Here is a 27,475-nt window from a genome sequence, read left to right as displayed (position 1 = left end):
TTTTAGTGCCTTCCTTTTATTTTGTTCTATATGTCACAAGTACAACTCTTAATAAAAATTTTTGGGAAGTTATTAAATAATTATAATTTTGGACTTGTATCCTTTCTGTTGATTTTAACAAGATATTCAGTCACTGTTAATAAGTTCAATGTAGAATTCTTCACATTCCTGATGTATGTAGTGGAGAACTTTTGCTGATGTAATTTATTTGGACCTTTTTATACAAATTTTATTTGGGTGGAAACTACTTTGGTGGGGAGGACAGGGATTCTTTTCCTTGATTGGTTAGCTTGAAAGTGCTTATAACAGCTCCATTAACAGTGGTATATGTCACTATGCGATCTGGCTTCTCAGAATCGTACACAAAACGCAGCAAACTTCTAATTACCAAAAGCAACTTTTTGTCCCTATGAATATCTCTTGATGCAGTTTGCTCTGAAATTAATTTCTCTTAAAATAAAATGGCCACCAAATTTTGAAATACACAAAAATACAAATTATGCAATATGTCTATGTGACAACAATAAATTAGCAACTATTTATAAGTTACCAAGAAATCATAAGCATTCAAAATTGCGAATATGTAAAATCTTATGGAAGGTTTGAAGTCTTGGACTTAGAACCTTTCTCCAGAGAACAAAATTTTCCTATACCGATACCTGTTATTAAACTACCATTTGATTGACATGTGCCTTTTCAATACAGAATGATGACACTCTGAAAACGTTTGCTCTCTGAGATCTCAATTTTCAGAATTTTGGACTTGTGCCCTTTCTCTTTGGGATGATTCGTTTGATTGCAACTGGGTACCGACTGGAAGGTAGCGGGTTCAAACTTAGGTGGTTGCAAGATTTCTCTCGTCGCCAAAACTTCCAGAATAGCCCCAATGTTCTCTCAGCTTTCTATCCAATTGAGTACTGGTACTGAGTCTTTCCAGGGGTAAAAGAAGGTCGAAGCATCGTGTTGGCCACATTTTAGTACAGAGGTCAAGAAAGCAGAGAGCCCTCCAAATGCCTTCATGGCGTGTCAAAATTATTCAACTGCTTGTTGTAAAGGATATTGCCTGGCGAGCTCTGTGACCAACTGGTGTGTTGGCATGAACACAATGTGTGTGAGGAGGAAGTCCTCGAGGAAGGGATCGCTGGCTGTGGAGGGAAGACTGTCCCTGCCCCCCACACTGCCTCCAACTCCGCGCCCATCTAACCGGGTTTCCAGAAGATGTTCCAGCATCTTTTGTGGCGTCCCCGCCATCACAGTGTACCTGCAACACAAATTCTCAAATTCGTAAGAATTTTGTCAATTGGATTTTCTGTTTTCGTTTTTTACTGTATATGTCACTCAAAAAAAAAAACTTTATAATATAGTATATGAATAAATGTAAGGCCAATTTTAACATATCAATTTATTATGGACCTCTTTCGCTACAGAAATACTTTTATAGTTCTTATTATAACTTATAAGCACAATAAAATTCATTCAGGACACTAGAAAATTCGTAATTCGTACAAATAATTTATCAGCATATCAATAACAACCTCATAAAATTACTTACAAAAAACACTCCCAAAAATAATATACACTTATAAAAAAAATATTAACATTTATTCCTAACTGTAATTTACTTCTAGTAAAAAGGACAGGAGATAACTAGCGAAATGAACTTACAAATTTTTATATAGGCTAAATGAGTTTTGAAAACATAAGGAGAAATCTTCAAATGTATATATTGCCTAATACAATGCCTATAATATTAATCGTACGATGGTGACAATAATGACAATGCATATAATTACAATGATATCTGGGTTAAAATCTACCCTGAATTTATAACTTGTGTTGGACAAGCCTGTGGTCCAGATAAGACAGGAATTTTCTCTGGGTGCTACGGTTTGCCTGTGACATCTCAACAGTTCTCCATCATCATAATTAATTACGAGTGGAATATAGATCCATTACCTGTAGTGCACTCTGGATAGTCTCTGACGAACTAAATGGTCTATGCTTCTCAGGACTAGCAACATCTACGAGCCCGCTGGCAGGCCCAGGGCGAATAATGGCAAGTTAAGGGTCTTGCCGTTGGATAAAAAGACATTTTTCTATTTATCGTAGTAACAATGATGCTATTAATTATTATAATGATGTTAGTGCTAATATATGTGTGATATTAACGATGATAATGTTGATAATTATTGTGGTGATGCATTCTGACAACTGTGAGGATATTAATAAAGGCAAAATAACTGCGATCGGATTTTTATGTACTAAAAGCTAATATTCCAACTGGTTATAGTTAGAAACTAGCAAGCAATAACTCCTCTCTGGTATAAATAATACCGCTGAATTTCAAAGTGAGACATTTTTGTTTTTTTTGTACAAAAGAAAAAATTATGTAGCAAATGACACAACTCCGTGTTCACTGTTAAATTGACGAAGTTAGTGTCACTCCATACTGGCTAGACCTACCGCTGACGTGCAGACTTATGGGTAGTTTCAAAAGCAGTGTTCACTTCAGGAATCTTCTATGCCACATCAATAAATTTAAGAATGCAGTTATATTGTCAGACTCCAAAGCAGCTATTCTATCATAGTCTCTAAACGCACACCTTCATCTCAAACAGCAGAAATAACTAAAATGCTCTCTCAATTAATATCACTCAATAAAAGAATTGTATTCCAATGGATTCCATCCCATTGTGGAATCCTGGGAAACGAGAATGTGGATGCTTTAGCAAAGAAGAGCAGCACTGCTACTTACAGACCTGTTACTAAATCTACGTATTACTCTGTGAAAAGATTTATTAAATCTACATACTTAGACTTCAACAAACAAAATTTGATAACACAATCTCAAGGGAAAAAATGGAACTCTCTGCATCATAATGAACAGTTAATTCCCGATTTACCACGAAAATCGTCTGTAGCTGCATTTAGATTGGCAACAGGCCATGATTGTTTGGCCAAACACCTGCATAGAATTGGAATATATCAGTCCCCTAACTGCCCATTGTGCAACTCAAACCAAGAAATGGATTCGGAACACCACAAAATCTGTGCTTCAGTGGCTGACCATGATAATATCTTCGAAAAATATTGGAGTGCAAGAGGTCAAATGACTTTATTGTCAAACGCCTGGCATTAGAAAACAACAACAACTTTTCAAACACAAGTTGAAATGAACGGTCTCAACTGTTATTTACAAATAGCAAGCATACTTCTCTAGATTCATTCCCCAGTTTATGTGAGCTTGCTCTCCTATGTTAGAGTTCATAGTGTTGTGAACAAGGCCTTAAAACGGTTTTAACCGATATTATATTCACTCAAGTATCTTGATGCCTTTTTCAGCTTTTAGTACATAAAAATTCGCTCCCTAATGATAATGATTACAATGGCGGTAATGTTGATAGTGTGACAGCCGGGAGTCGATCACGGTGCAGCGAGGGAGGCTGCAGCTGCATGGGTCTGGAGGGGATGGACGTAAGGGGAACGTCTGCATGCCGAGAGGTCAAGGGGAGGTGCGGTGTGGCGCAAAGCAAGGGGGAGGCAAAGCTGCCGGTGCCCCGCTGCGCGAGGTGAAGAGGAGGAACGAAACCTCCCGAACAGAATCGTGCGGAAACAGAAGCCGCGAGTAACAGGTGGAAGACACCAGAAACGGAAACTTCCAGAATCGTAGTTTCTGGAAAGTGTGGTTTAACTGATAAATAGGAGACGCGAAGGAGCCGGCCAGTAGTAGTTGGACAGCGAGCACAACTTGTGAGTCAGCAGCCAGGAGTCTAGGTTTCGACACGTGAGTGAACTTGAGCAGCGTCCAGGCGGAAGCAATGCAGTTGGAAGACTTGAGTTCGAGTGCAGCGGACTGTCCCCGGAAGTCCTGAGTTCGAGTGCAGTGGACTGTCTCTAGAAGTCTTGGGTTCGATATACTGTGAACTTGAGTGAATGAGCTAGAAGAACTAGCCAAGGCAACGAACTGTGAACTGAGAACTGACAGTTCTGTTTTGTAAATAGTGCTTTGTGAACATTAGTTAAGATTAGCAGTACATTGTTGTTCTCAACAATCCAAGTGAATTGTCATTGTCGTCTGTGGAGTGCAATAACTAATACTGTGTTATAAATGACAATTAAAATTTATTACATGTGCCGTCTATGGTTATCCTTATTTAACAAATATATTGGTTATACAATATTTTGTTACATAATATATCTATTTAAACGTTTTCGGCTCTATGGAGCCATCATCAGAAACAAGTAAGCCCATATGTATGGTGTGAGTACACTGTATGTTGCCGTACAAGTAAACTCAATTAATATTGAAATTTAAAATGACATGTTTCTATGTAAAATCCGTTATTCAATCTGAACGCACACAGTACACGTGATGGGTTTTCAACTTACCACTACTCTCCCCCCCTTCCTCCATCAGCTGTGACATAGTTTACGTAATTTTTGTACATGGAGCGCACCGACCAGTTGCTTTCTGCCTCCAGTGAACTCAAGAACACATCCTCATTCATCATAGTAAGTTGCAGTTCATACAGTTTTAATCTAAGACACAGTCATTTACGTTTTCTCTTATTAATTTGTATAAATTTGCCCCCTTAATAATTAATAGTTCAAACTTTTAGCTAATAAACAACTGTTCCGTGCGCTTACGTACATATAAAATCTCTACACGAGATGTTCTGTAATAGATTCATGTGAATTATTAAGATCTTGGCATTAATAGCATTGAGATATGTATATACTTTGTTCTGGTAACGAGCATCATTGAAATTTTTGAGTATAGATATTACATTTGATACTTTCTTCCCCACAGCTGTCGCCCCACCAAATATGGAAAGCTACATAACCATCAAGCTGGACGACTATTAATTCTGATCTTAACAATTTTAAAGTATTTTAGTTAATTTTATCTTCAGCAATTGTAACACTTTATTACGGCCCATAGAGCCGCTTTGTATTTATATTGTAATTTCTGCCATACAATTATTGATTTTACATAGAAACATGTCATTTTAAATTTTAATATTAATTGAGTTTACTTGCACGGCTACATATAATGTACTCACACCATACATATGGGCTTACTTGTTTCTGATGATGGCTCCATAGAGCCGAAAACGTTTAAATAGATATATCATGTAACAAAATATTGTATAACCAATATATTTGTTAAATAAGGATAAGCATAGACGGCACATGTAATAAATTTTAATTGTCATTTATAGTAATTAGCTTATCGGCCCCATCATGTCTCTTAAATTTTTAATACTGTGTTGCTGTGTGGAGTAGAAATCCCATTGTTGACAGGAGTGTTTAAATTCAATTATAGAAAGTGATTATTGTTGTGACAATAAAAGTTACATTATTGTTTTGAAATAAAAGTCACAATAGTTATTATGGTAATAATGCTATTTATAACTGGTAATACTCATGATTTAATGGTAATCATGAATGTTGTTACAGAAGTGGCAGTGCTGTCCACTCACTTAAAATGTGAATATGCGACGCTGTGCGTGGCGGAGATCTTCTCGAGCACCAGCACGTCCTGGCCGTGCTCCTTGAGGCGCACTGTGTTGGCCTCCACATCTCGCAGGATGCGGTTGAAGTTCTCCTTGTCCACGCGGAGGAAATGGCAGTTGTTCTCCCGCAGCACAATGGTGGCAGCCCTGAAAAATTGAATCAGAAATTTTTTAACTTAGAACTTACAAACAGCTAAATATACTGTACAATGTTAGCATTGTTTCTGAATGACAAGTGTTGAGAGGAGAAATGCTGGATTATTTTTGTCCAACTCATATGGACTTCCTTCTCCTCCCTTTTCCATTTAGTGACTCTGTCCTTCTTAATTATTATATAAACAAATTAATTCTGTGGCCGGGAGGAGAAAGGTCTTAAGTCAATTTTTTGTGAAAATGAGATTTTTATATATTCTGAAAGCGGAAACAATTCTCTACAATCTGGTAAAACGGCTAAAGTCAAATAAGGCTCCTGACTGGATTTATAGAGCGTTACCAAATGTCCTAAGTACTTTTTGAATCGAGCACACACAGAGTAAAGGACTTAAGAATGTTTAATACTTTATTCCTTACAAACCATCACATGTTAACTTTCCATGCTTCCCTATTAAAAAGGTCTAACTTGTATTTTAGCCATTTTATCACATACTGATGTCCTTTCCTTTTAAAACTTTAAGTACCAGGGTAAACAGTCCTATAATTGTTTAAGACCTATTTTGCATTCCTAATAATTTACATTTCTCATTTATTTTGACATGAAAAAGGTCTTATGTTTAAATAGTCCCTTCTACTCAGTTTGAATTCTAGTCTTAAAAGGGCTTAAGTGCGGCTATTTTTGGAAATAATCAAGAAAATTGTTAAATGAACAACATTACCTATTTTAGAAGAAATATAAACATATAATGTCCAAGAAAAACCTATTAATTAAGAAACTCTATAATTGACACCAATTTAAATCTTTCTACTGCTCTCCTGAAAAGTATAAAATTTTTACTTAAGACCCTTTTCCCCCAGTCACTGAATTGAACATGGCTTTGTCATCAATCTTGGAATTTCCAGAAACGTTTGTAATGATATCTATACACATTTCAACATCATTCACTTTTGGATTATTGGTTAGCAAGATTCGTTTTTGCATTTTCCAACAAAAAAAGGGACTAACAGACACCCCAACAAGAACTGTGGCAACACCGAGATGAGATGGAATGTCTGAAAACGGGACTGTCTTATTCAAAATGGGACGTCTGGTCACATTACATAAACCCGTGTATGGATTAATTTAATGTGGGTGAGAAAATGGTAGACAAATATTTCCTGGAGCCTTCCATCAGGGTTCTTTTACGTGCCGTTCATCTAAGTGACCACAGCTTTATTTCCCTACCAAAGGTAGCCAAACTAAGGATTTTACTGCCCTTTAAAATCTGTCACTTTACCAGTTTTGAACCTGCTAACCTCAGATCCAATATCTGCATGGAAACCAAGAACTACAACAGAGCCCTAATAATGTTAGTTAAATTTGCTCATTGCAGTAGTACCTGGGGGCATCGTTGATGAGCGCCAACTTGCCGAAGTCATCCCCCTCCTGCAGTGTGGTGACGGTACCCTTCCCATGGATCACCACGTCCACCGAGCCTCGCAGGATGATGTACCACGAGCGCCCCTCGTCACCTTGATTGAACACTGCAATACAACAATATAACTTTATGAGTACATTATCTTCTAATATTCTCTCTCAAAAGCAAAATAATTTAAAGACTTTTTAAAGAAAATCTGGGCATTCCAGCATAGAAACACATAACCTATGTTTGCAAACGTTTAAAGCACTCAAACCTATGTTCTCCTGAATCTTGCATACATAAAACAACTCATTTTATACCCTTCTTTGTATCTTATTTCTAGTCTTCCCGAATTTCTAAACTACTAAAATTCAAACTTCCAGATTTTAGAATCTCTTAACCTCAAAAATTTTGCAACACGACCTCTCAACTTACTCATATTTCCAAAACTTATTCTGCAGACATACGAAAACAAAAACACACACAAAATTGCAACCTCATTCAAGAAATTAAATTACAACATCGCATGCAAAACAAATAATACCGGTACTCTACAAAAACATCTCAACACACAAACAACACAAACAAACAAATACAACCACACAGGCGTATACAAACTCAAATGTAACACCTGCAACAACTTCTACATAGGACAGACAGGCAGATCATTTCAAACTTGTTACAAATAACACATCACAGCCATAACAAAATTACATAACATCTCCACATATGCAGAACACATCACAAATGATAACCACACCCACAGAGACATCAACACAGACATGGAAATATTACACATCCAACCAAAAAGCCAGAAACTAAACACACTAGAACAATATGAAATATACAGACACACGAAAACACACCCCAACAAAATTCTTAACACACAACTCAATTTCAGAACACACACACTCTTTGACTCTACATTACACCACACGAACACACCCTCACAGGAAACAAAACAAGAGGCGCCAAGACCAACAATGACAGTTCTGAGGATAACCCATAATAGGTCGAAACATGTAAACAAGCTATGTTAGAATTTAACACAAGAAAGTCTTATCATACATATTCCGGAGTGATATAATGTTAAAAGTTGTGTAATCAAAATGTACACATAGGTTTGACTTGGAGAGAATGGTCGCTCTCCGAATTTGACTTCCCCCCCCCCTCCATATCAGTAATTCAATAATTGAACATTTAACTGAGTAAGTACATTTGGATTCGGAATATGTATTATATGTCTTTCACGTGTTAAATTCTATCGTACCTGGTTAACATGTTTCGACCTGTTATGGGTCTTATTCAGAACTGGTTGTTGCGGGTCTTGGCACCTTTTGTTTTGTTTCCTGTGGGGGTGTGTTTGTGTAGTGTAATGTGGAGTCAGAGTGTGTGTTCTGAAATTGAGTTGTGTGTTGAGAATTTCATTTGGATGTGTTTTTGTGTGTGTATATTTCGTATTGTTCTAGTGTGTTTAGTTTCTGGCTTTTTGCTTGGATGTGTAGAATTTCCATGTCTGTGTTGATGTCTCTGTAGGCGTGGTTAGCATTTGTGACGTATTCTGCAATGTGGATGTGTTTTGTAATTTTGTTATGGCTGTGATGTGTTCTTTGTAACGTGTTTGAAATGATCTGCCTGTCTGTCCTATGTATATGAGTTTGTATACGCCTGTGTGGTTGTATTCGTTTGTTTGTGTTGTTTGTGTGTTGAGATGTTTTTGTAGAGTAATTATTATTTGTTCTGTATGCGATGTTGTAATTTAATTTCTTGAATGAGGTTGCAATCTTGTGTGTGTTTTTGTTTGCTCTCTTAAATTGATTGAGCATAATGGAAATTCAATCAATAGCTTTCCCAAAACATGCTATCAAATGTTTCATATAAAACATTTTTTATCTCGAAAAGGCAGCAAAAACGAATAAAATTGTATTATACATTTTTGTTTGAAATATATCAAAGAGTAACCCGTTGAAATTAATGACGTTACTTACAGTTCACTCTGTATACGATTCTATAAGCTTTAATTGAAAAAAAAAAAAAAAACTTCCATTCCTATACATGCATTCAAGTTTCCTTTCTGACCATTACTATTAATTCTACGGCGATTTCTACCGTAGAAGACTCGATTTTCTATCCTACTAAAACTACAGGACGAATATTTTACAAGGCCGCAACTCTAATAGTACCGGTAACTTAGTAACCATGGCGACTACCACTGGCGATGTTCATCTGCGAATATAATCACACTAAAGCTCTGCTTGATTGAATACTGACGGTTTCTGCGTACTTACGCACAGTTCCAGCATGTGGATGGGCCTCAAAGACTATAACCGCTGCCAGCTCCCGCTTGACAGAGTTGGACAAGTGAGATAACGCTTTAATATGCAGCAATTCCTCGTATATGGTCTCCAGATCATCTTGCGTCCTTTCATGCGACCTGTAACCATGGAAACAAAATGATAAAAGACTGTTTCATTGCTTGCCTTACAAACCTACCAACAAATTATAATATACTAGCTAAAAGCACCCGGCGTTGCCCGGGTTTTCCTTTCTGCTTCTATTTTTAATTAAACTGGTTATTAAATTTTCGGAAATCGCGGAAACCTAACTATACACAACCAAAACGAATTGTCTTTACTAAGCTTTCCTCGCCCATAAAGATGAATCTTTACTTAACGTCACTTACATGAATTAATGAACTCCTTAGCCAAATGCCTGCTAGGATTAACTCAATTTAAAACAGTTGTAAATCAGGCACCGAAAAGAAAACCTTTCATCATGTGCTTGACGTTAAACTGTTGTTTTAAATTTATATATTTATTTGTTTTTATTTATTGTTTTTATTTATTTGTTTTTATTTATTTATTATTATTTATTTATTTTTATTTATTTATTTACTTATTTATTCTGTTGTAGTTAAGCCCATTAGGCCTTCTCTTCCACACCACCAGAAATACAAATAAAGTAATAGAAAAATCAAACTATAAACAAAGTAAAACCCAACGAAAATATATGTAATTCCTTCTCCTATTTCTGATCAGTTTCAGCATCGAATCAATATATACTGTACTGTCCTTGACCTTCATTTTAATATGGCCATTACAAATCCTAGTGGCATTGAAATTGCAGTTGCTTAAAATTGAATGAGTATCCTAGCAATGCGTGAAATAAAAACATCTCCTTTTATTTTTGCAATTAATATTGCCAATTCTATTAAGTTTCGTATGAGTTTTTCACACCAATTCTAATTCGTGCATAATTTTGGTGGGTCAATATTTCGCAATAGTACTATTGGTTATTCAATATTAAGTAAATTATGTGGTGGCAATCCTTGTAGTTTCAAAGAATTCTAGAATTCAGTTGTATAAAACAATCTGCTCACTATCTACAAAACTGCATCGAGGAATTCATAATACGGTCCTGGACTGCGTAAAGACACTTATTGCATGAATTATCTAGTTTTAGCCTTCATGATCTGTAACAACAATGTAATTTAATTTCGTGTTAAAATTTCCATGGCCTCGTGAAAGTCGATGTTGAATACAACAGACAATAATAAGAAACAATTGACTGCAGAAGATTTTGCATTTTAATATTATGCATGAATATTTGATCTATATATTTTTATTTTTTATAATTTTAATTAGTTTAACTTCCATTTGCACAATTTTAATGTAGCCTATGTTCTTCTCCTGGTTATGAAGGTTAAATGTGCAAACTTCGGCACATATCGGTCAAAGCGTGTAGATTTATAGAGAGAACATACACACATACATACATATATACATACATACCCACATTCAATTTTATATATTAAGATTAATGATTAATAGGTTCTCGATGGACTTGAACCCAATCAACACCTTAAACCTCTTATTATGGCAATATTTTCCTACTAGGTTTCACTTATTATATTGTTGGCAGAAGGTTCAGAGTTAAAATTAAATAGCTCTAGTCCTATTTAAATACATATTTTAACTCTTTCTCTTAAGATGTTAACCTTCCAGGGTAAAAATGATGATAGAAACTGCATCGTAAGTTACCCCTCTTAGGTATGCAATGTGCTTTACTCCTAGCCCGCTGAACTACAATCATGAACAGTACAAGCCTGCATGATGTGATTACGCAATTTACACTATCACAGTTCTTTGACAAAGATCTTTTATAAAATATATGACAGTGTAATGGGTTTTCTTTTATAAAAATTTCTTTGATAAAAGATCTTTTATAAAATGTAAGTGCATCTCGTTATCTTTGATAAAAGATTTCTATACTTTGAAACCAGTGGCGGCTCCTGCATATTTATTAAGAGGAGGAAAGAAGTTAACAGCACGAAATGACACCTTCTTGAATGAAACATGCTACAAATTAGCCTACATGCATACATGTAAGACCAGGTAGTGTTGGTGTTGGCCTTCCCTTCTGTATAGCAATAATCTGTTCTTGTAAACTGAGTTTCCTAAATTGTCCAAAATATATTATTTTTTCACTTCCATTCATTGTTGAATAATTGCGCAAATTAACAATTACAAGGAAATTCACAACCTCGTAGCATTTTTAGAGCACACTACAGCATCACACGTGTTGGAAGAGACTAGCTACTAACTCGTAACCAGAACCGTTTTACGGAAATGGAAATGGGAATGGGAAATAATCTGAGGAAAGCGAGAACACTGCACCCACCCACGTGGTCTGTGTTGCCACATGTACATTTTACAAGTTCAGTATCACATGCTTTTGAAGAATGTCAGTTCTTGTAAAGTCATACTATCATTATTGTTCAAAGCTGCCGGTGGCTGATTAATTTTTTATATTAAAATGATGTAGTTTGGAGTACCTACTTTCAGTTTCAAATATATTTGTACAAAACTGACAACTTGGCTGTTGCCCTGTCTAGTAAACAATGAATAGAAGTGAATTTCAGGGGTCAACTACGTAGAACTACTTCCTCTTTGTTTTACATAAACCCGACTTTAACTTTCAAATATCCACAAAAGTTTCAAACCATGAATAGTAGCTTATATAAAGTGCAATGAATAATATTTTTGATTTATAATTTTAAAAAAAGTTTACATGGTGTCTTTCATAGCGTTGCGTTAAAACTGTTTTTGTTGTGTCTCTTCCTAGATGTGTTATAGTCCGGTTGAATGCAACATCGTTAGGTGGCAACGGTAGCGAGCTTACTGCATGACTAGTCGGTTTCTATTTCCCGCCCATGACTGATTCAGAGGAGGATCTCCTCCCTCTCTGTTCACTTACTTGCTTTAAAACTCTGCTTCTTTCTCTGGCCGCTAGTGCGTTGTTGTCTATGTGTGTTAACTGCAGTAGAGGAGGAATGGAGTGCCTTTCCTCCACACAGACAATCTCGCATCTTTCTCAAAGTTTTCTACAGCACATGAGCGCGCGTCGTTTAAAACTCGATCAACCGAGTTTTTCTTATAGCTGTGAACTTAAAAATTATCGAATCTTCCTCGAATTTCAAGGCACATATTTTATTTGGTATTTACTTTCAAAAGAAGAAAATGTGAGGAGGACGTTCCTCCCTTCCCTCCCCCGAGGAACCGCCACTGGATGCCATGTAGATTCCAAAACCGTTTTGGAAGCTATGGCAAGATGGAAAGCTGTGCCAGTAAGTAATGTGTAAGGAGGATGGAGTCTTTTTGAAAACAAAACTAAAATAATTCTGAAGTGTTTGCATCTTTCATTAAAACATCATCAAATGAAATAACATCGTATAGACCACATCACACAAAAGTAGGAAAATATGCTCACGGTTTACGCAGTATCATCCTCATTGCTGCATCTGGTCCCTTCTGCGCAAGCGTGGATAAACTCGCATTCAACTGGTCCTCAGCCCTTACAATATCGTCGTCAGATGGTAGGTCTGTCGCGCCTTCCTCATCCTGCCAGAATCTGTAGAGTAGAGCCTTGTCCCTGAAGGGATGTTCACCTGTCACTACAGCAAGGGAAATCAATTTCAGTCAATATCGGTGTGTTTAAAAACGTTCAGAGTTTACATCACTTCACTTTCCAGCATACTCTCATAAATTCAGAATTAAAGACAAATTGTAACACTTCACACACAAAGATAGGCGCGTTAGAAGGCCACTTAGACATACACTCACAACGAGTTCGATAAATGCAATCACAGCTAGAGATTAAATATAAATACCGTGTACACTCACAGTGAAACTGAATCTATGATTTTGAATGCAACAAGCACATAAGAAGAGGGCGTATTTATTCCCAAAAGAATGAGAGATAGCAACTTCTACACTTGATGAAAGAGTAATGGAAGGGAGAAAAATTCTCTCCGGCGCCGGGATTTGAACTCGGGTTTTCAGCTCTACGTGCTGATGCTTTATCCACTAAGCCACACTGGATACCCACCCCGGCGTCGGACAGAATCGTCTCAGATTAAGTTCCAACTCTTGGGTTCCCTCTAGTGGCCGCCCTCTGCACTACGTCATAGATGTCTATGAACGTAGGACTGAAGTCCACACATGTGCTAAGGTGCACTCGTTATGAGTGACTAGTTGGCCGGGATCCGACGGAATAAGCGCCGTCTTAAATCACGAAGAGATTTACGCATATCATATATATTATTTTAATGTGCCGAAGTACATATAATAGATCCATGCAGATATTCTGCGTCATCATATGATGAAAGAGTAATGGAACGGAGAAAAATTCTCTCCGACGCCGGGGTGGGTATCCGGTGTGGCTTAGTGGATAAAGCATCAGCACGTAGAGCTGAAAACCCGGGTTCAAATCCCGGCGCCGGAGAGAATTTTTCTCCGTTCCATTACTCTTTCATCATATGATGACGCAGAATATCTACATGGAGATATCATATGTACTTCGGTACATTAAAATAATATAGCTATATAAACTTCTACACTCATAAAGTAAAACCGAATTTAAGTAGGACGTACATACACAAATGAACAAAAGGAAAAGCAAGTTTGAGCACGTGTTCTTTCACAACAGGAAGTGACAGAAAACAACTTGTACACTCACAAATTGAAGAAAGTTTAAACGCCGTGTACACTCAAAATGAAACTGTGATTTTGAATACAACGTGCACATAAGAAGTAAGTTCGAGGGTGTGTTCACTTGCAAAGAAAAAACAAGAAGTGACAGCAAGTAACGTGTACACTCACAAAGTGAAAGAGACTTTAAATAGCGTGTGCGTTCTCAAAAAAAGTGTCATTTCAACACTACGTGCACTCTCCACAGGCAGGTGTGAGCACCATGCATACTCAAAATTTAGTTTACTATAATTTTTACTTTTTTTTCCAATTCAAATTATGCTTTATTAATTAAATTTGATTGAATATTAATCAAGGTGACACGAAATTGTTTCATTTATCCAATTACTCACATTTATCCAATAACGTACAGGCGTGAGAAGTGAGTTTGAGGGCAATTTTTTTACTTGGTTATTTAACGAAGCTGTATCAACTACTGAGTTTTTTTTAGCGTCGATGGAATTGGTGATAGTGAGATGGTATTTGGCGGGATGAGGCCGAGGAATCGCCAGAGGTTACTTGACATTCACCTTACGTTTGTGGAAAACCTCGAACAAACTCAACCAGGTAATCGATTCATGCGGGAATCGAACCCACGCCCGTGCGCAACTCCGGATCAGTAGGTAAATGCGCTACCGCCTGAGCTAAGCCGATAGCTGATTTTGAAGACCATGTACCCTCAATTTTAGCTATCTGGCTAACTAACCAACAGATTAACTGACAAAGAAAGATAGAAAAAAGGAAGGAAGGAAAGAAAGAAAGAAAGAAAGAAAGGAAGAAAGAAAAAATAAAGAAGAAAGAAAGAAGAAAGAAATGAAGAAAGAAAGGAGAAATATAAAAATAAAGAAAGAACTAAAGAAAGAAGAAAGAAAGCAATGAACAAAGAAAGAAGAAAGAAAGAAATAAATAAAGAAAGAAAGAAGAAAGAAAGAAATAAAGAAAGAAAGAAGAAAGAGATAAAGAAAGAAAGAAAAAAGAAAGAAAGAAAGAAAAAAGAAAGAAAGAAAAAGTAAAGAAAGAAGAAAGAAAGAAAGCAATAAAGAAAGAAAGAAGAAAGAAAGAAAGAAGAAATAAAGAAAGAAGAAAGAAAGAAATAAGAAAGAAAAAATAAAGAAAGAAAGAAGAAAGAAAAAAATAAAGAAAGAAAGAAAGAAAGAAGAAAGCAACAAAGAAAGAAAGAAGAAAGAAAGAAATAAAGAAAGAAAGAAGAAAGAAAGCAATAAAGAAAGAAAGAAGAAAGACAGCAATAAAGAAAGAAGAAAGAAAGAAAAAAAGGAAGAAAGAAAAAATAAAGAAAGAAAGAAGAAAGAAAGGAAGAAGAAAGTAACGAAGAAAGAAAGAAGAAATAAATAAATAAATAAATAAATAAATAAAGAAAGAGAAAAGAAAGAGATAAAGAAAGAAAAAAGAGAGAAATAAAGACAGAAATAAAGAAAGAAAAAAGAAAGAAAGAAAGAATGAAAGAAACGAAACTAAACTAAACTAATTAACTAAACTAACCAACTCTCACAACAAAAAATCGACTTTGAGACTCACTCACTCACTCACTCACTCACTCACTCACTCACTCACTCACTCACTCACTCACTCACTCACTCACTCACTCACTCACTCACACGAAAAGTTGCATGAAACATCAGGTACAATACACTCACAACCTTACTAAGAGTGAGTTTCAAGGTGACTTTCAGTCACGTGAATTAACTTTCAACATAACGTGCACTCATTAAGCATGATCATCTTAGACCCTGACAGCGGTTACTGAGCTAGCGAACTATGTTCAGGACCTTCCTAAGGGAGCGCATAGCCCTCGACGACAGTACTGTACACTCACCATGAGAGATGACGCCCTCCTCCAGCAAGGCCTGCCACATGCCGGCGGCCTGGTGGCGCGTGTGGATGCTGGGGCTGAGCGCCATGAGCCAGTCCACCAGCTCGCTGCCCGAGGCGCTGCGCCGGTACACGCGGCTCGAGGACTTGTGGTCCCTGAGCACCGTCGGCGAGCAGTGGGCCAGCAGCAGCGTGCGGAGCGTCCAGCCGATCCCGGCCATCTGAGGACTCGGAGACTGCACACATGGCACGCAATCAACACATTCCACATCATCGTATTCCATTCTACAGTTCAGCACATCATTTTCTGTGAGGTCCGTTGCACGCAGGATGTATCTGATAATGGGCAACTGACAGTTTTGAAAGTTCTCCAGTGTTCCTTCAAATGGAACGGCGAAAGATGGAGTTATGCAAGTCATGTTATTGTATTATTTAAATATATTCATATTCTTTATTTGCCTGAAGGTACAAGAATACAAGAGGCCTCGTCAATGTAATAATATACAAAACAATGTGTCAATATTAAAATATTAAAAGAGTAAAACAAATAATAAAATTTAACTAAAATACTACATCATTTAAAAAAAATTCATTCATTATTTTGTAGCCATCTCTTAATCTGAAGTTTAAATTGTGTTTCATTAAGTGCCTATATATTTGTAGGTATCTTATTATGTAATTTTATTGCAGTATTGATGTTTTAAATAACGTCATAACTCGCCCAGCAATAGCCTTAAAAACAGATTTTGTTTCCATAAAAATTATACCCTTCTAACAACAAGGTTTGACGTGTCTCAGCTTTTTTGTCCAAAATCTCATTCAATTTTAATTGCAATGCCGTTATTAATATTATATTACAAGCTGAATCCTTTTAACGTGGAACGCCATTAGGAAGTTTTAGAGCCATGAAATTTCTGGTACTTGGCTTCAATACAGGAATGAATGATGGAGTTGATCACAAGACTGGATGCAAATAGATTAGTAAACAAAAGAGTTACGCTCACATCAGGTGACCCTGACCTACAGAGTCACTCAGATGGCCGTCTCAAGTACAAAGATCATGGGAAGCCACATTCCTTCCACTTAACACATCGGAGAGAAATGCCGAGTCAATGAATTCAATTCAGCTATAGGAAATAGGAACAGCTTTTACAGATTTTATTGAGAAATATGGTCGAGCATAAAAAGTCGTATGAAACTTGCCTATAATGGTAGTAATTAAGACGCGAGGATGTTTATGAAACGAGCGCAAGCAAATTTCATAATTTTCATACGAGCGTCTTAATTACCATTATAGGCAATTTTCTTACGACTTTTTATGCTCGACCATATTTTTAACTTGAAATTATTCATAAGTATTGATGTTATTGTTATGTGAGTGAGTGCAATAGCCTACCTCATAAATTGTGAGATATGCGCAGACACGAAAGTATTGATTTTTTTCCGGGAAACGAATGTCGACGACCTTGATATAATCTAGAGAGTAAGATAAAAATTAATCTTGATATAACCTTGAAATTGAATTCGACATAGAAAAACGACATGACAAATTGAATTTATTTGAATATTATTTACAATTAACGCTAATTATTATAGTAACATAACCTTCTGCGACAGTATTGGATTTCCAGCCTCCGTGACGTTTCCCTAGTTGTCTTTCGATTGCATATCCGAGAATAATCGAAAACCTGAACTTTAATGAGTAGGTGTACTTTAATGACATGCATTAAAGGACTGCTACCAGGTGTATAATTACTACATTTCGGCATGGTCGAGCATAAAGCAATTTTCATTGTTATGGATACTGAACCATGCATTTTCGCGAAAGTATCGAAATCGACTGTTTTTTTTTTTTTTTTTGCAGCATGCCGAAACTTTCTCTTACACTTCGTAAACGAGAAAATTAAAACAGTTAAGTTTTCACTCACCTCCGTGATGGGCACGCTGGGGTTGGGGTTGTCGGGGCTCAGGGGTCGCCTCGACGCCGAAGGTGGCGGTGACTGCGGGGTAGGGGACGGCGACTTGGCCAGAGCAGCGGGTCCGAATCCTGCGACGGCAAACAAAACAGCAATGAGAGCCGAGACCCGCCAGATGGCAGCAATGACTCACGGAAAGGAATTCAAATCATTGTGACCAGGGAGTCTGCCAAGAGGAGTTGAACAACATCGTCTGTCAAGGAAAAAGACGGGGTCTGTGAAGCAGACATGTAGAGAGGGTTTGAAAATGAGTAAATAAACAGAAATGTGTGTTAAACAAGTTTAGAGTTAGACAGGGAAGAGAAAGGGATGGAAAATAAATTCATAAAGAACAAAACTATTAAAAAAATGTAAAAAAACATAGATAGCGAAAGGAAAACCAGAAATAAACAAGGAAAAACGTGTGAAAGGGATTAGGGAAGAAATAAAGGAGAAAAAATAAAATAGGAAAATAAGAAAGAATGAAGGGATGAATGGTGGAAATAACAGAAGAAAAATAACTGGTCAACAATGATTTCGTTAAATGTAAAATTTCTGTTGTTTCTTGTGGAATTTCATCTGCTGATTCCAAAAATGAAGTCAGAAATTTTCTACCACCCACTATGTTTTTGTAATTTTGGAAACATTGGTTTATTTTTATTGCTATAGTTTTATAGTCCTTAACATACTAATGTAAAGAAAATATTTCATTTTATTGCTTTAGCGATTGGCCTATAACTTTAGATAATTTTATTGTTGCCTGTGAAGTCAGAATTCATAAAATAGTAATATACGTTACAAGAGTGGTATGTTGAAGTTTTCATGTTCGAGGAAAAGTTTGAAAAAGCGAAACGTAGTTGAGCTTTTTTAATTTCCGAGAATTGAAAGAAAACATACCGCTCGTGTATCGTACATTATTTTGTGCGAAGATCGTTTATTACATACCTGAAAAAGGAATTTCTAATTAGTTGCAATGAAATCTCCATCTTGGTTTCTGTTCAATGACGGCAAATTTGCAAAACAAAAATATCTATCTTCAACATTGTTGCTTTAAAATGTTTTCTGTGTTTACTATACTCCAGTAGGCCGTGATATACGTCTGTCTTTTTTTTTTCTCCCAGTCTATAAATGCGAACTTAAAACAGACGGCTTCCTTAATGTTACATGCATCACGAATGCAGTAACTTTAGTGGAGTTGTAGAGTTTACTTAATTTTTGAAAATATTTAAAAACAATAATTAACAGTGCAATTTAGGTGAAATTGCAGTGGTAAGTTTCCAATTTATAATTATTACTATATTGAACGTCTCTAAAAATAATATGTTAAAAGCCTAAAGCAGTAAAATCAATATGTCACTTAAGCGGTAAGAAGAGGGAAATTGTTATGTGTGTTAGGTTGGGAATACTGAATGTGGAATTTTAGACTTTCCGCGGATTGGTTTTGTGCGGAAACCAAGCAAATACGCACGATCTCGCACAAACGAATTTTATTTCTCATTAGACTCTAAAAGTTAGTATTAATTCTTAGTTGGAGCTTATATGAAACAAGTTTCATAACCTGTGTTTTTTAATTTTAATTTTGGTAAAAGTATCTTATAAAGTGAAACATATCTCGAAATACTGTGTAAATCACATAAACAATTTTTGTTAAAATTGTGGTTAGTTAACTTTGAAAGCACACAGGCGAATTTTTACTGCACTAGTTAAAAGAGCTTACGAGTGTTATTTTGATTGAAAAATTGAGGAGGACAGAAACTGGGGCTCTGAAATCTGTTGTGCTTCACATACTTCTATTAACTGGTTGGCTGAAAGGATCCCGTCATATGCCTTTTCCAGTTCCAATGATATACCGGGAACCTAAGGATCATTCAACAGACTGTTACTCGTACTTTCTTGGAACCACAGATCAGAAGATTACAGAGAATTTGTCAGCGAGCTGATTCAGAACTATGACGTGATGGGGTGTCATATGTCTCTCTAAATAACTTCTTGGATTCCCATCTATTTTATATGTCCTCGAAACCTTCGGGTAGTGAGAGAACGTGGGGAGCGTTTTCTTCAGGATTTTTCTAAAAAGGAAAGGCGCTACCAGGAAAAATGAAATTCAATTATTCTGTCAGACTACTGCTGGACACTCAAAAGAGATGTTTCTCAAGCCAAGTATAGCCTAAAATCTATTTTACAGAAGTTTTAGATAAGTAAACATGATTTTAGGTAAAATGTTACAAGATATTAACACTAGATAAAAGTCTGAATTACATTTCATCTAATTACTCAAAAACCTTGGGTGATAGAATAATTTTGAAAACAGATTTGAAATCAGCACAAAAAATGCTATAAGAATCACCTATTCGTGATTTTTTAACGAAAAATTTGTTTAATTTTGTTGACCAGTGTAGTTGGAGAAAGAGTAAAAGTAAAGAGAATAAGAATAATGGAGACAGTAAGTAGAAAATAGGGAAGAAAGAGAACATGATATCAATAGGAGATGAAGGAAAAAATGTACACACGAAGAAAAAATGAGAAGAACATGTTCAGAAATGAAAAAAAAAAAACAAGATTGAAAAAATGAGTAGCTTTGGTTTACAAATAAGCGAAAAAAAAGAAAAAGAAAAAAAAAACAGCTGAAGTGAGACAATAAAAGAACACTCGAAGAAATGTTTAAAAAATGGAAGGAGAAGAAAAGAATAAGGATTGTATGTTTAGAATTTATTCTAATGTTTACTCTGTCATCTTATGGATACCTTGTACTATATTTTTAGTGCAATGAGTATTAAATTTAATAAAAATAGGTATATTGTAATTTTTTGTTATCTTATACGACGTGTTATTTCCAGTCTCTTAAAACAATTTTTGAATGACGTCATGTGCGTTAGGAGTGACACGATAGCTGAACTGTGGCGCGAGGTGACAGACCAGCAGTGAGTTATCTCATAGTCAGAGTGCACGGTGTCTCACAGCAGCAATGCCCAAGAAAATCGAGCCTTTTTTTGGAGGGGTACATTACGACCCTTTCCGATGCCAAGTACAGTTAAGTGAAAATAATAGAAGCATGCAAAAAGCGTTGTTTCGTTATTTCCAAGAAAGGCATCTTCTGTGTACTTAATAAGACTGGTAAAGATCGGATGGGATTAAATTGTATCATCTCTACATTTTAAGTTAACATGTGTAATTATTTTTAAAGCAATAAGCATCTTGCAATTTTTTTGGTATCTTATAATAACTGTATTTGTCTACTACATTTTTAGTTTCAGATTTTTAAAACAATAAATATTTTGTAAGGTTATTAGATATATTGTAACTTTTACTTATCTTCTAAATTTTTAGTTATCTTGTCGATTTTAAAGCAATAAGCATCTTACAATTTTTTTTAGATATCTTGTAATATTTTAAAACAATACAATTCTTGTAATTTTTCTAGATATCTTGCTATTTTTAGTTATCTTCTACAGTTTTAGTTATCTTGTAGATCTTTTAAGGAATAACTGTATTTGTCTACTACATTTTTTGTTTCGGATTTTTAAAACAATAAATATTTTGTAAGCTTATTAGATATATTGTAACTTTTACTTATCTCCTAAATTTTTAGTTATCTTGTTGATTTTAAAGCAATAAGCATCTTACAATTTTTTTTAGACATCTTCTATTATTTTAAAACAATACAATTCTTGTAATTTTTCTAGATATCTTGCTACTTTTTGTCATCTTCTACAGTTTTAGTTATCTTGTAGATATTTTAAGGAATTAGCACTTTGAAACTTTAAATACATCTTGTAATTCTTAAGTCATTGTCCACATGTTTAATTATCTCCTAAATTTTTAGTATAATACCAAACATTGTTTGTAAATTTAAACTGGTATTAGGGGAGAGTCGGGTAGTATCGGACATCGGGTAGTATCGGACAGTGCGTTTCTTTCATCTACCACCATATGGTAGTACCTGAATGACATGGTTACGTTTCTCTATGCGACATCACAGAAACGTAACCATGTCAATCAGGTACTATCATCGTGTGGCAGATGAAAGAAACTCACTGTCCGATATTACCCGATGTCCGATACTACCCGACTCTCCCCTACAAATTTCAATGTATCTTACATTTACACTGTATTAAATATTTGTAATCCCAAACTTTTTAATACGTGTTGGAATAGTAAACAACTTAGTTACTTACAAGTGACGTTTAGAGAACCAGGAGGTTCATCGCCTCCCTTATATAAGCTTAACAATAATGAAAGTAATAATACATATACATACCATTTTTTAATTTGCTGTTGGCAACAATATCTCCCATGTACTCCTTGTTTTTCTGAAATCAAAAGAAAAATATTAAATTAAGTTTGAATTGTTAAAAAGAGAATCAACAAACACAATGGCGAGGGAATAATTAAACAGATAGTCCCAAATGCCATGCATAAGGAATTTACAGCGTATTTTTAAGGTATCCATAAACAATTTTATTGGAAAACTTTCTTTTTAATTATGTTAATTAAAGATAATAGAGCAACTCTATATATAACGTCGGTATTAATAGTGATAGCGAGATGAATCCCAGAACCACCTATCAGATTACCTGATATTCGCTTTACAGTGAGGAAATCTCGAAGTCCACACCTGTGGAGTAACGGCCAGCGCGTCTGGCCGCGAAACCAGGTGGCCCGGGTTCGAAACCCGGTCGGGGCAAGTTACCTGGTTGAGGTTTCTTCCGGGGTTTTCCCTCAACCCAATACGAGCAAATGCTAGGTAACTTTCGGTGCTGTACCCCGGACTCATTTCACTGGCATTATCACCTTCATATCATTCAGACGCTAAATAACCTGAGATGTTGATACAGCGTCGTAAAATAACTAAAAAAAAAGAAGGAAAAAAAAGAAAGCTCGTAAATGACAACCAGATAATCAACCCAAATGACGTTCGAACCCACGCCTTTGAGCGAAGACTCGAAGCTGGGGTTGAGAAACCCTTCTATACCCTCAAATGGCAACATTGTTTTCTTTTAAATTTCTTATCCATTTTTCTCTTATGAAACTTCATTTCCTTCATTCAGATTTGATGGCTGGAGATGAAACTAGTGGCGCATGATGAAATCCGTTTAGCCAGGTAACTCAATCGACATGTAACTCAATCCATAACGGGTGCACAAGAAGCCTACTTAAGCTGGAGTGCTTAGGGATACTCCATGCTGCACCTGATAAACATTATGCCTATACTGTGTGCTAGCCTTCGAATCTCTCCACCGTATGATGTAAAAAGAAAGTGTGAATTTCGAAACACCGATTATGATAATATCTAGTTTTCAGAAAATTGCGTCTTCACAAACTGCTGAACTCAACAAGCAAACCCATCACATAAGAATTTGGTGTAGATCTGTGTTGGTGATACATTAGAACTAACATCAGAGTTGAAATATTTTTACTTTCTTGTCACGAAAGACTGAATTCTTAAAAGAAGGAAAGGCTGAATTTTTTAAAGAAACTTATCGTCTGACGGGTACTCCACGGTTGCGAGGCAACGGACGCAGTGCTAATTCGACTTGACGTGTTTAATTTCCAGTTTAATTTAATCCGGACTGGATCCTTGTTCTTGTTCTTCTTCTTTCCCCTCTGTCGTCTTTGGCTGCTACACCTTTTTCAATCGGAATGGTTGGAATATGGATAATCCAGTTACTGCAAAGTTTGTTTATTTTAATTAATCTAAATTCTCTTATAACTACGTTAGCGCGTCTCAGATATCGAGTAAATTTATCTTCGTGGCGGTGAAGTCGGCGCGGATATTCATTCACGTGGCGGAAACGAATATAGATTTTTACATCAATGTCTCATTTTACAAGATGCACTGATTATCTACAGGGTGATTCATTTTTACATATTTGAATCTGGAACAAAGTTCTTTAAAGGCACACAAGCAATTGGTATGCGTTATATAATATAATGACGTGAAAATTATAGCGCAATGATGAAATAATGTAGGGATGGGATATTTAACACAGAGTGCACTGTAAAGTGTACTGCAGCATGTGTAAAAATTGAAGAATAAATTTACATGCATTCAATGTAATAAGTCTACATATATTCAACGACTCAGTGAGTTAAATAGAAGTAGCGACTTATATTTTTTAATGAAGTGCCTGAAATTATCGCCGCTAGATGACAATAGTATCAATTCTAATTAACTCTCCATTTCTATCATTAACGCCAAACAGGTGTTATGGATAGTAATCGAAGTATAATAAAGAAAATACACACTGTCCACACTAATGGTCTTACTAATAAAAACTCTATATACAGACGTATAACTGTTACACAGCTACGTCATAGTTTCGTCATTACTTCGTTACGAAAGGTAATAGAATATCTGAGGTTGTCTATTGCTCCGGTAGAGCGCTCTAGTGTGGCGTGTTCAGTATCGAGAGTACAACTGGCCTAATCGATTACCACACTATATTTTTGTCAAAGAGTACAAGCTACAGCAATATTATTCTTATTATTTTGTACTCTTTGGTTTGTTCTTCTGTGGTTACAAGGCAACCGTCGTCATAAAATGATAGTCGATACGAACAGCTGTTAGAGAAGCGGCCATTTTTTCTCTATATACAACGCTTAAACAAGGGGTTTCGTGTATATAACTACTGCAAAGCAATTCCCATTGTATAGTTACAGCCTGTTTATACATCCATCGCTTATGCACGGTTTATTAGTAACGTTTTCTGTCTCAACTCTGCATAAGTATCATATAAGACTATACACGGTTTATTAGTAACACTGTAAGAATATACAGAAATAGTAGCTTATAATTTCACAACCTTATATTATAATTCCTTAAGATAAAGCTCAATCAATAGAAAAACTCTCCAGGATTTCGTTTCATACCTTTCCCATGACCATTGTTGTGTGAAATGTTTCATTTCAAGCTTATTGTTGTATGGATGAAAATTTGTATTTATCAGTCTAGTTCCTTGTCAACAGAGATGTGGACGGTACAGCAACTCAAATCAGATGATTGTCGCAAGAGAGCTAATTTCTCTGATTCGGCGTATCGATGAAAATCCCAGGTATGTCGATTTGTTGCTATTCAGTGATGAAGCAACCTTTCACGTTTGCGGGAAGGTTAATCGTCATAATTGCCGCATATGGGGTTCTCAGAATCCCTACAGAGTGATTGAACATGAAAGGGGCTCGCCAAAAGCCAATGTCCGGTTGGGAATGCACAAAAATGGAGTAATTGGCTCATTTCTTTTTATGGAGCCTTCAGTGACGGGAATCACGTACTTTGATATGCTGGAGAACTTTGCTATTCCACAATTTCCGCCAGGTTTAACATTTCAACAGGACGGTGCTCCACCACACTTCCATCGAAATGTTAAAACGTTTTTGAATGTAACCTTCCCAAGAAATCGGATTGGTAGGGGTGGGCCAACTTCCTGGCCGCCTAGATCTCCGGATTTAACTCCTTTGTTTTTTTGCGTGGGGATTTATTAAACATTTTGTGTAGAGCAGAAAAGTTCGTAATTTGATTGATTTGAGACAGCGTATCATTCAAGCAGTTGAATGATACGCTGATATGTTGGTGAACACCTGGCGAGAGGTTGAGTATCGTTTTGGTACCTGCCGAGCTTATGTTGAAGTGTACTAGTGGAAATAACTTTTTCAGTTATTGTATACAATGCAGAAGAAATTTATTTAATAAACCTTATCCAAGTTATGATATGAGCTGTTATTGTTCTGTATACTTTTAGTGTGGACACAGTGTATTGTAGTTGTAATCCCCTGGTTGAGGTGAAGAGAAGACCTGATGACCGTATCTCTACCAGGACAAATAAATAAGTACTAAATACTGAATAAATCATATTTTCTTATATATATATATATATATATATATATATATCTATATGTATATATATATATATATAATTTGAATTGGTAATGGAAATTACAGGAAAACAGCTGAACGGATTTTAATGAATGACCTGTCATTTTGAAGCTTGACATCCAAGGATTTTCAGAAAAATAGTAACTTTCAGTGAAGCGTTAGTTTTCCTGCTTAAGTTTCCTATTTTTCAAAATCCATCTTTCGTCAGTTTTGAGAACTAATTATTACATTTCAGAATAAAACAAAACACACACTACAATAAACAATACGCTATTACACAAAGGCCATGACCTGCAGGAATGCTGACATATTTAGAGCTTCAGTTCAATTGGTTATTAAAAACTTTAAGACTTACTGAAAATAATTTACAGGTCTGATTCTGCGGTGTGTAATTTTCTGAATTATTACCATTAGAAATGAAATATTATTATAGCTAATGCCATGATGTGACTATTTTTCATTAATTATATATATTAATGCTGTAGTGATGACATGAAAGTGAAACGTTTTGGGGTTATGTAAGTAGATGTAGAGAATATCTTAAATTAGATCTTCATTTCTATAATTTACTGAGTGGCAACTATTATGAACTACAAAGATTACGTACGATAATAATATTGTTATCAAAAATCGAATATTTTTATAGTTATTAATCAAGTGGGGTTGGGTCTTTTTCACATATGTACTTAATGGTGGTGTGGTGTAGATACTGTTCTTATATGCGTCATTCTCTTCAGTATTGGCTTGAGCGAGAGAGCGCAAAAATTACAGTTCCTAAAGAAAGACGGTATTACGTACTGATAAAATAAGAGGCCTACAAAATTTTGTAGTCTCCCAATCATTTCTGCAAGATCTCTTAGCAGGATAAAATGATTTTACCCTCTACATTTCAAGCTCTACGTGCAGCAGCTATACCAAGATGCTATGTCTATTGTTCGAAAGCATAGCAAACCTGACTTTTTTTTTTAACTTTAACCTACAATCCACAATGACCTGAAATAGCTATTGCTTTATTCCCACATAAAAAACCCACTGATCGTCCTGACATTGTTACTTGCGTTTTCGCGTTGAAACTAAAAAACTGAAGGTGGATAGGTTCAAGAAAAAGTATTTGGCGTAAAAAAACCATTCAGAGGGAGTATGTTTCATTATTATGGAAGCAAATAACTTTCAAAATGTGTGGTATTCTTCATTGAAAATAAATTTGAAAAATTTTTATTTGAACATCTAATGAACTTAATTTGCAGCATTTGCTGCACAATCCACTAGTTAAAATAATATATCTGTGGATTTTATGCGACACCATTTATAATCCATGCCTCATTCAAACATGGGTTTCATGGAACACTGCGCATGGTTTACATTTGTTTCAAATAAATTCTAAATTGGACGGACAAATGAAATTAATGCACCAGTGTAATTAAACAAACATTACGTAATTCGCAAGGCATTAAAATGCAATAAACTTGTTTGACCTAATAAAGTGCTAAATGGATAATGAATGTTTCGCTTCAAGAGGATGCGGAAAGTTTTGCATTGCTTTTATGGATGCAATAAAGAAGAATGCTTGTGAGACCTTAATATCAGCTACTTGAAGGAATTAGATATTCTGCAACTCATAAAGTGAACTAATAAATTGGTTGCCTGGGGTGGGACAAATTTAATAACTGAGCACGTCATATAGAACCCAGCCAGCGTCTGCACTAATATAAATGGAAATCTC

General features: G+C 35.8%; 1 protein-coding gene across 3 annotated transcripts in view; it reads right to left on the bottom strand.

Moving 5' to 3' along the window:
- Epac (Exchange protein directly activated by cAMP) overlaps nt 1–27,475 on the bottom strand; it is a 643,268-nt gene that overhangs the window by 22,344 nt on the left and 593,449 nt on the right. For all 3 annotated transcript variants that reach the window (XM_069827610.1, XM_069827611.1, XM_069827612.1), the window contains 8 exons: nt 22,141–22,192; nt 17,856–17,974; nt 15,932–16,163; nt 12,839–13,022; nt 9,358–9,503; nt 7,049–7,193; nt 5,484–5,663; nt 1,061–1,261 (listed from right to left, as the gene is read on the bottom strand). In XM_069827610.1, the coding sequence (XP_069683711.1) occupies nt 1,061–1,261; nt 5,484–5,663; nt 7,049–7,193; nt 9,358–9,503; nt 12,839–13,022; nt 15,932–16,163; nt 17,856–17,974; nt 22,141–22,192 (1,259 nt within the window). The remainder of the gene's footprint in view (nt 1–1,060; nt 1,262–5,483; nt 5,664–7,048; nt 7,194–9,357; nt 9,504–12,838; nt 13,023–15,931; nt 16,164–17,855; nt 17,975–22,140; nt 22,193–27,475) is intronic.

The sequence above is a fragment of the Periplaneta americana genome, chromosome 6, assembly GCF_040183065.1.
Source record: "Periplaneta americana isolate PAMFEO1 chromosome 6, P.americana_PAMFEO1_priV1, whole genome shotgun sequence".
In the NCBI taxonomy this organism is placed as follows: domain Eukaryota; kingdom Metazoa; phylum Arthropoda; class Insecta; order Blattodea; family Blattidae; genus Periplaneta; species Periplaneta americana.
Note: the sequence above shows the minus strand (reverse complement) of the source record. Positions and strands in the feature narration are given on the sequence as shown.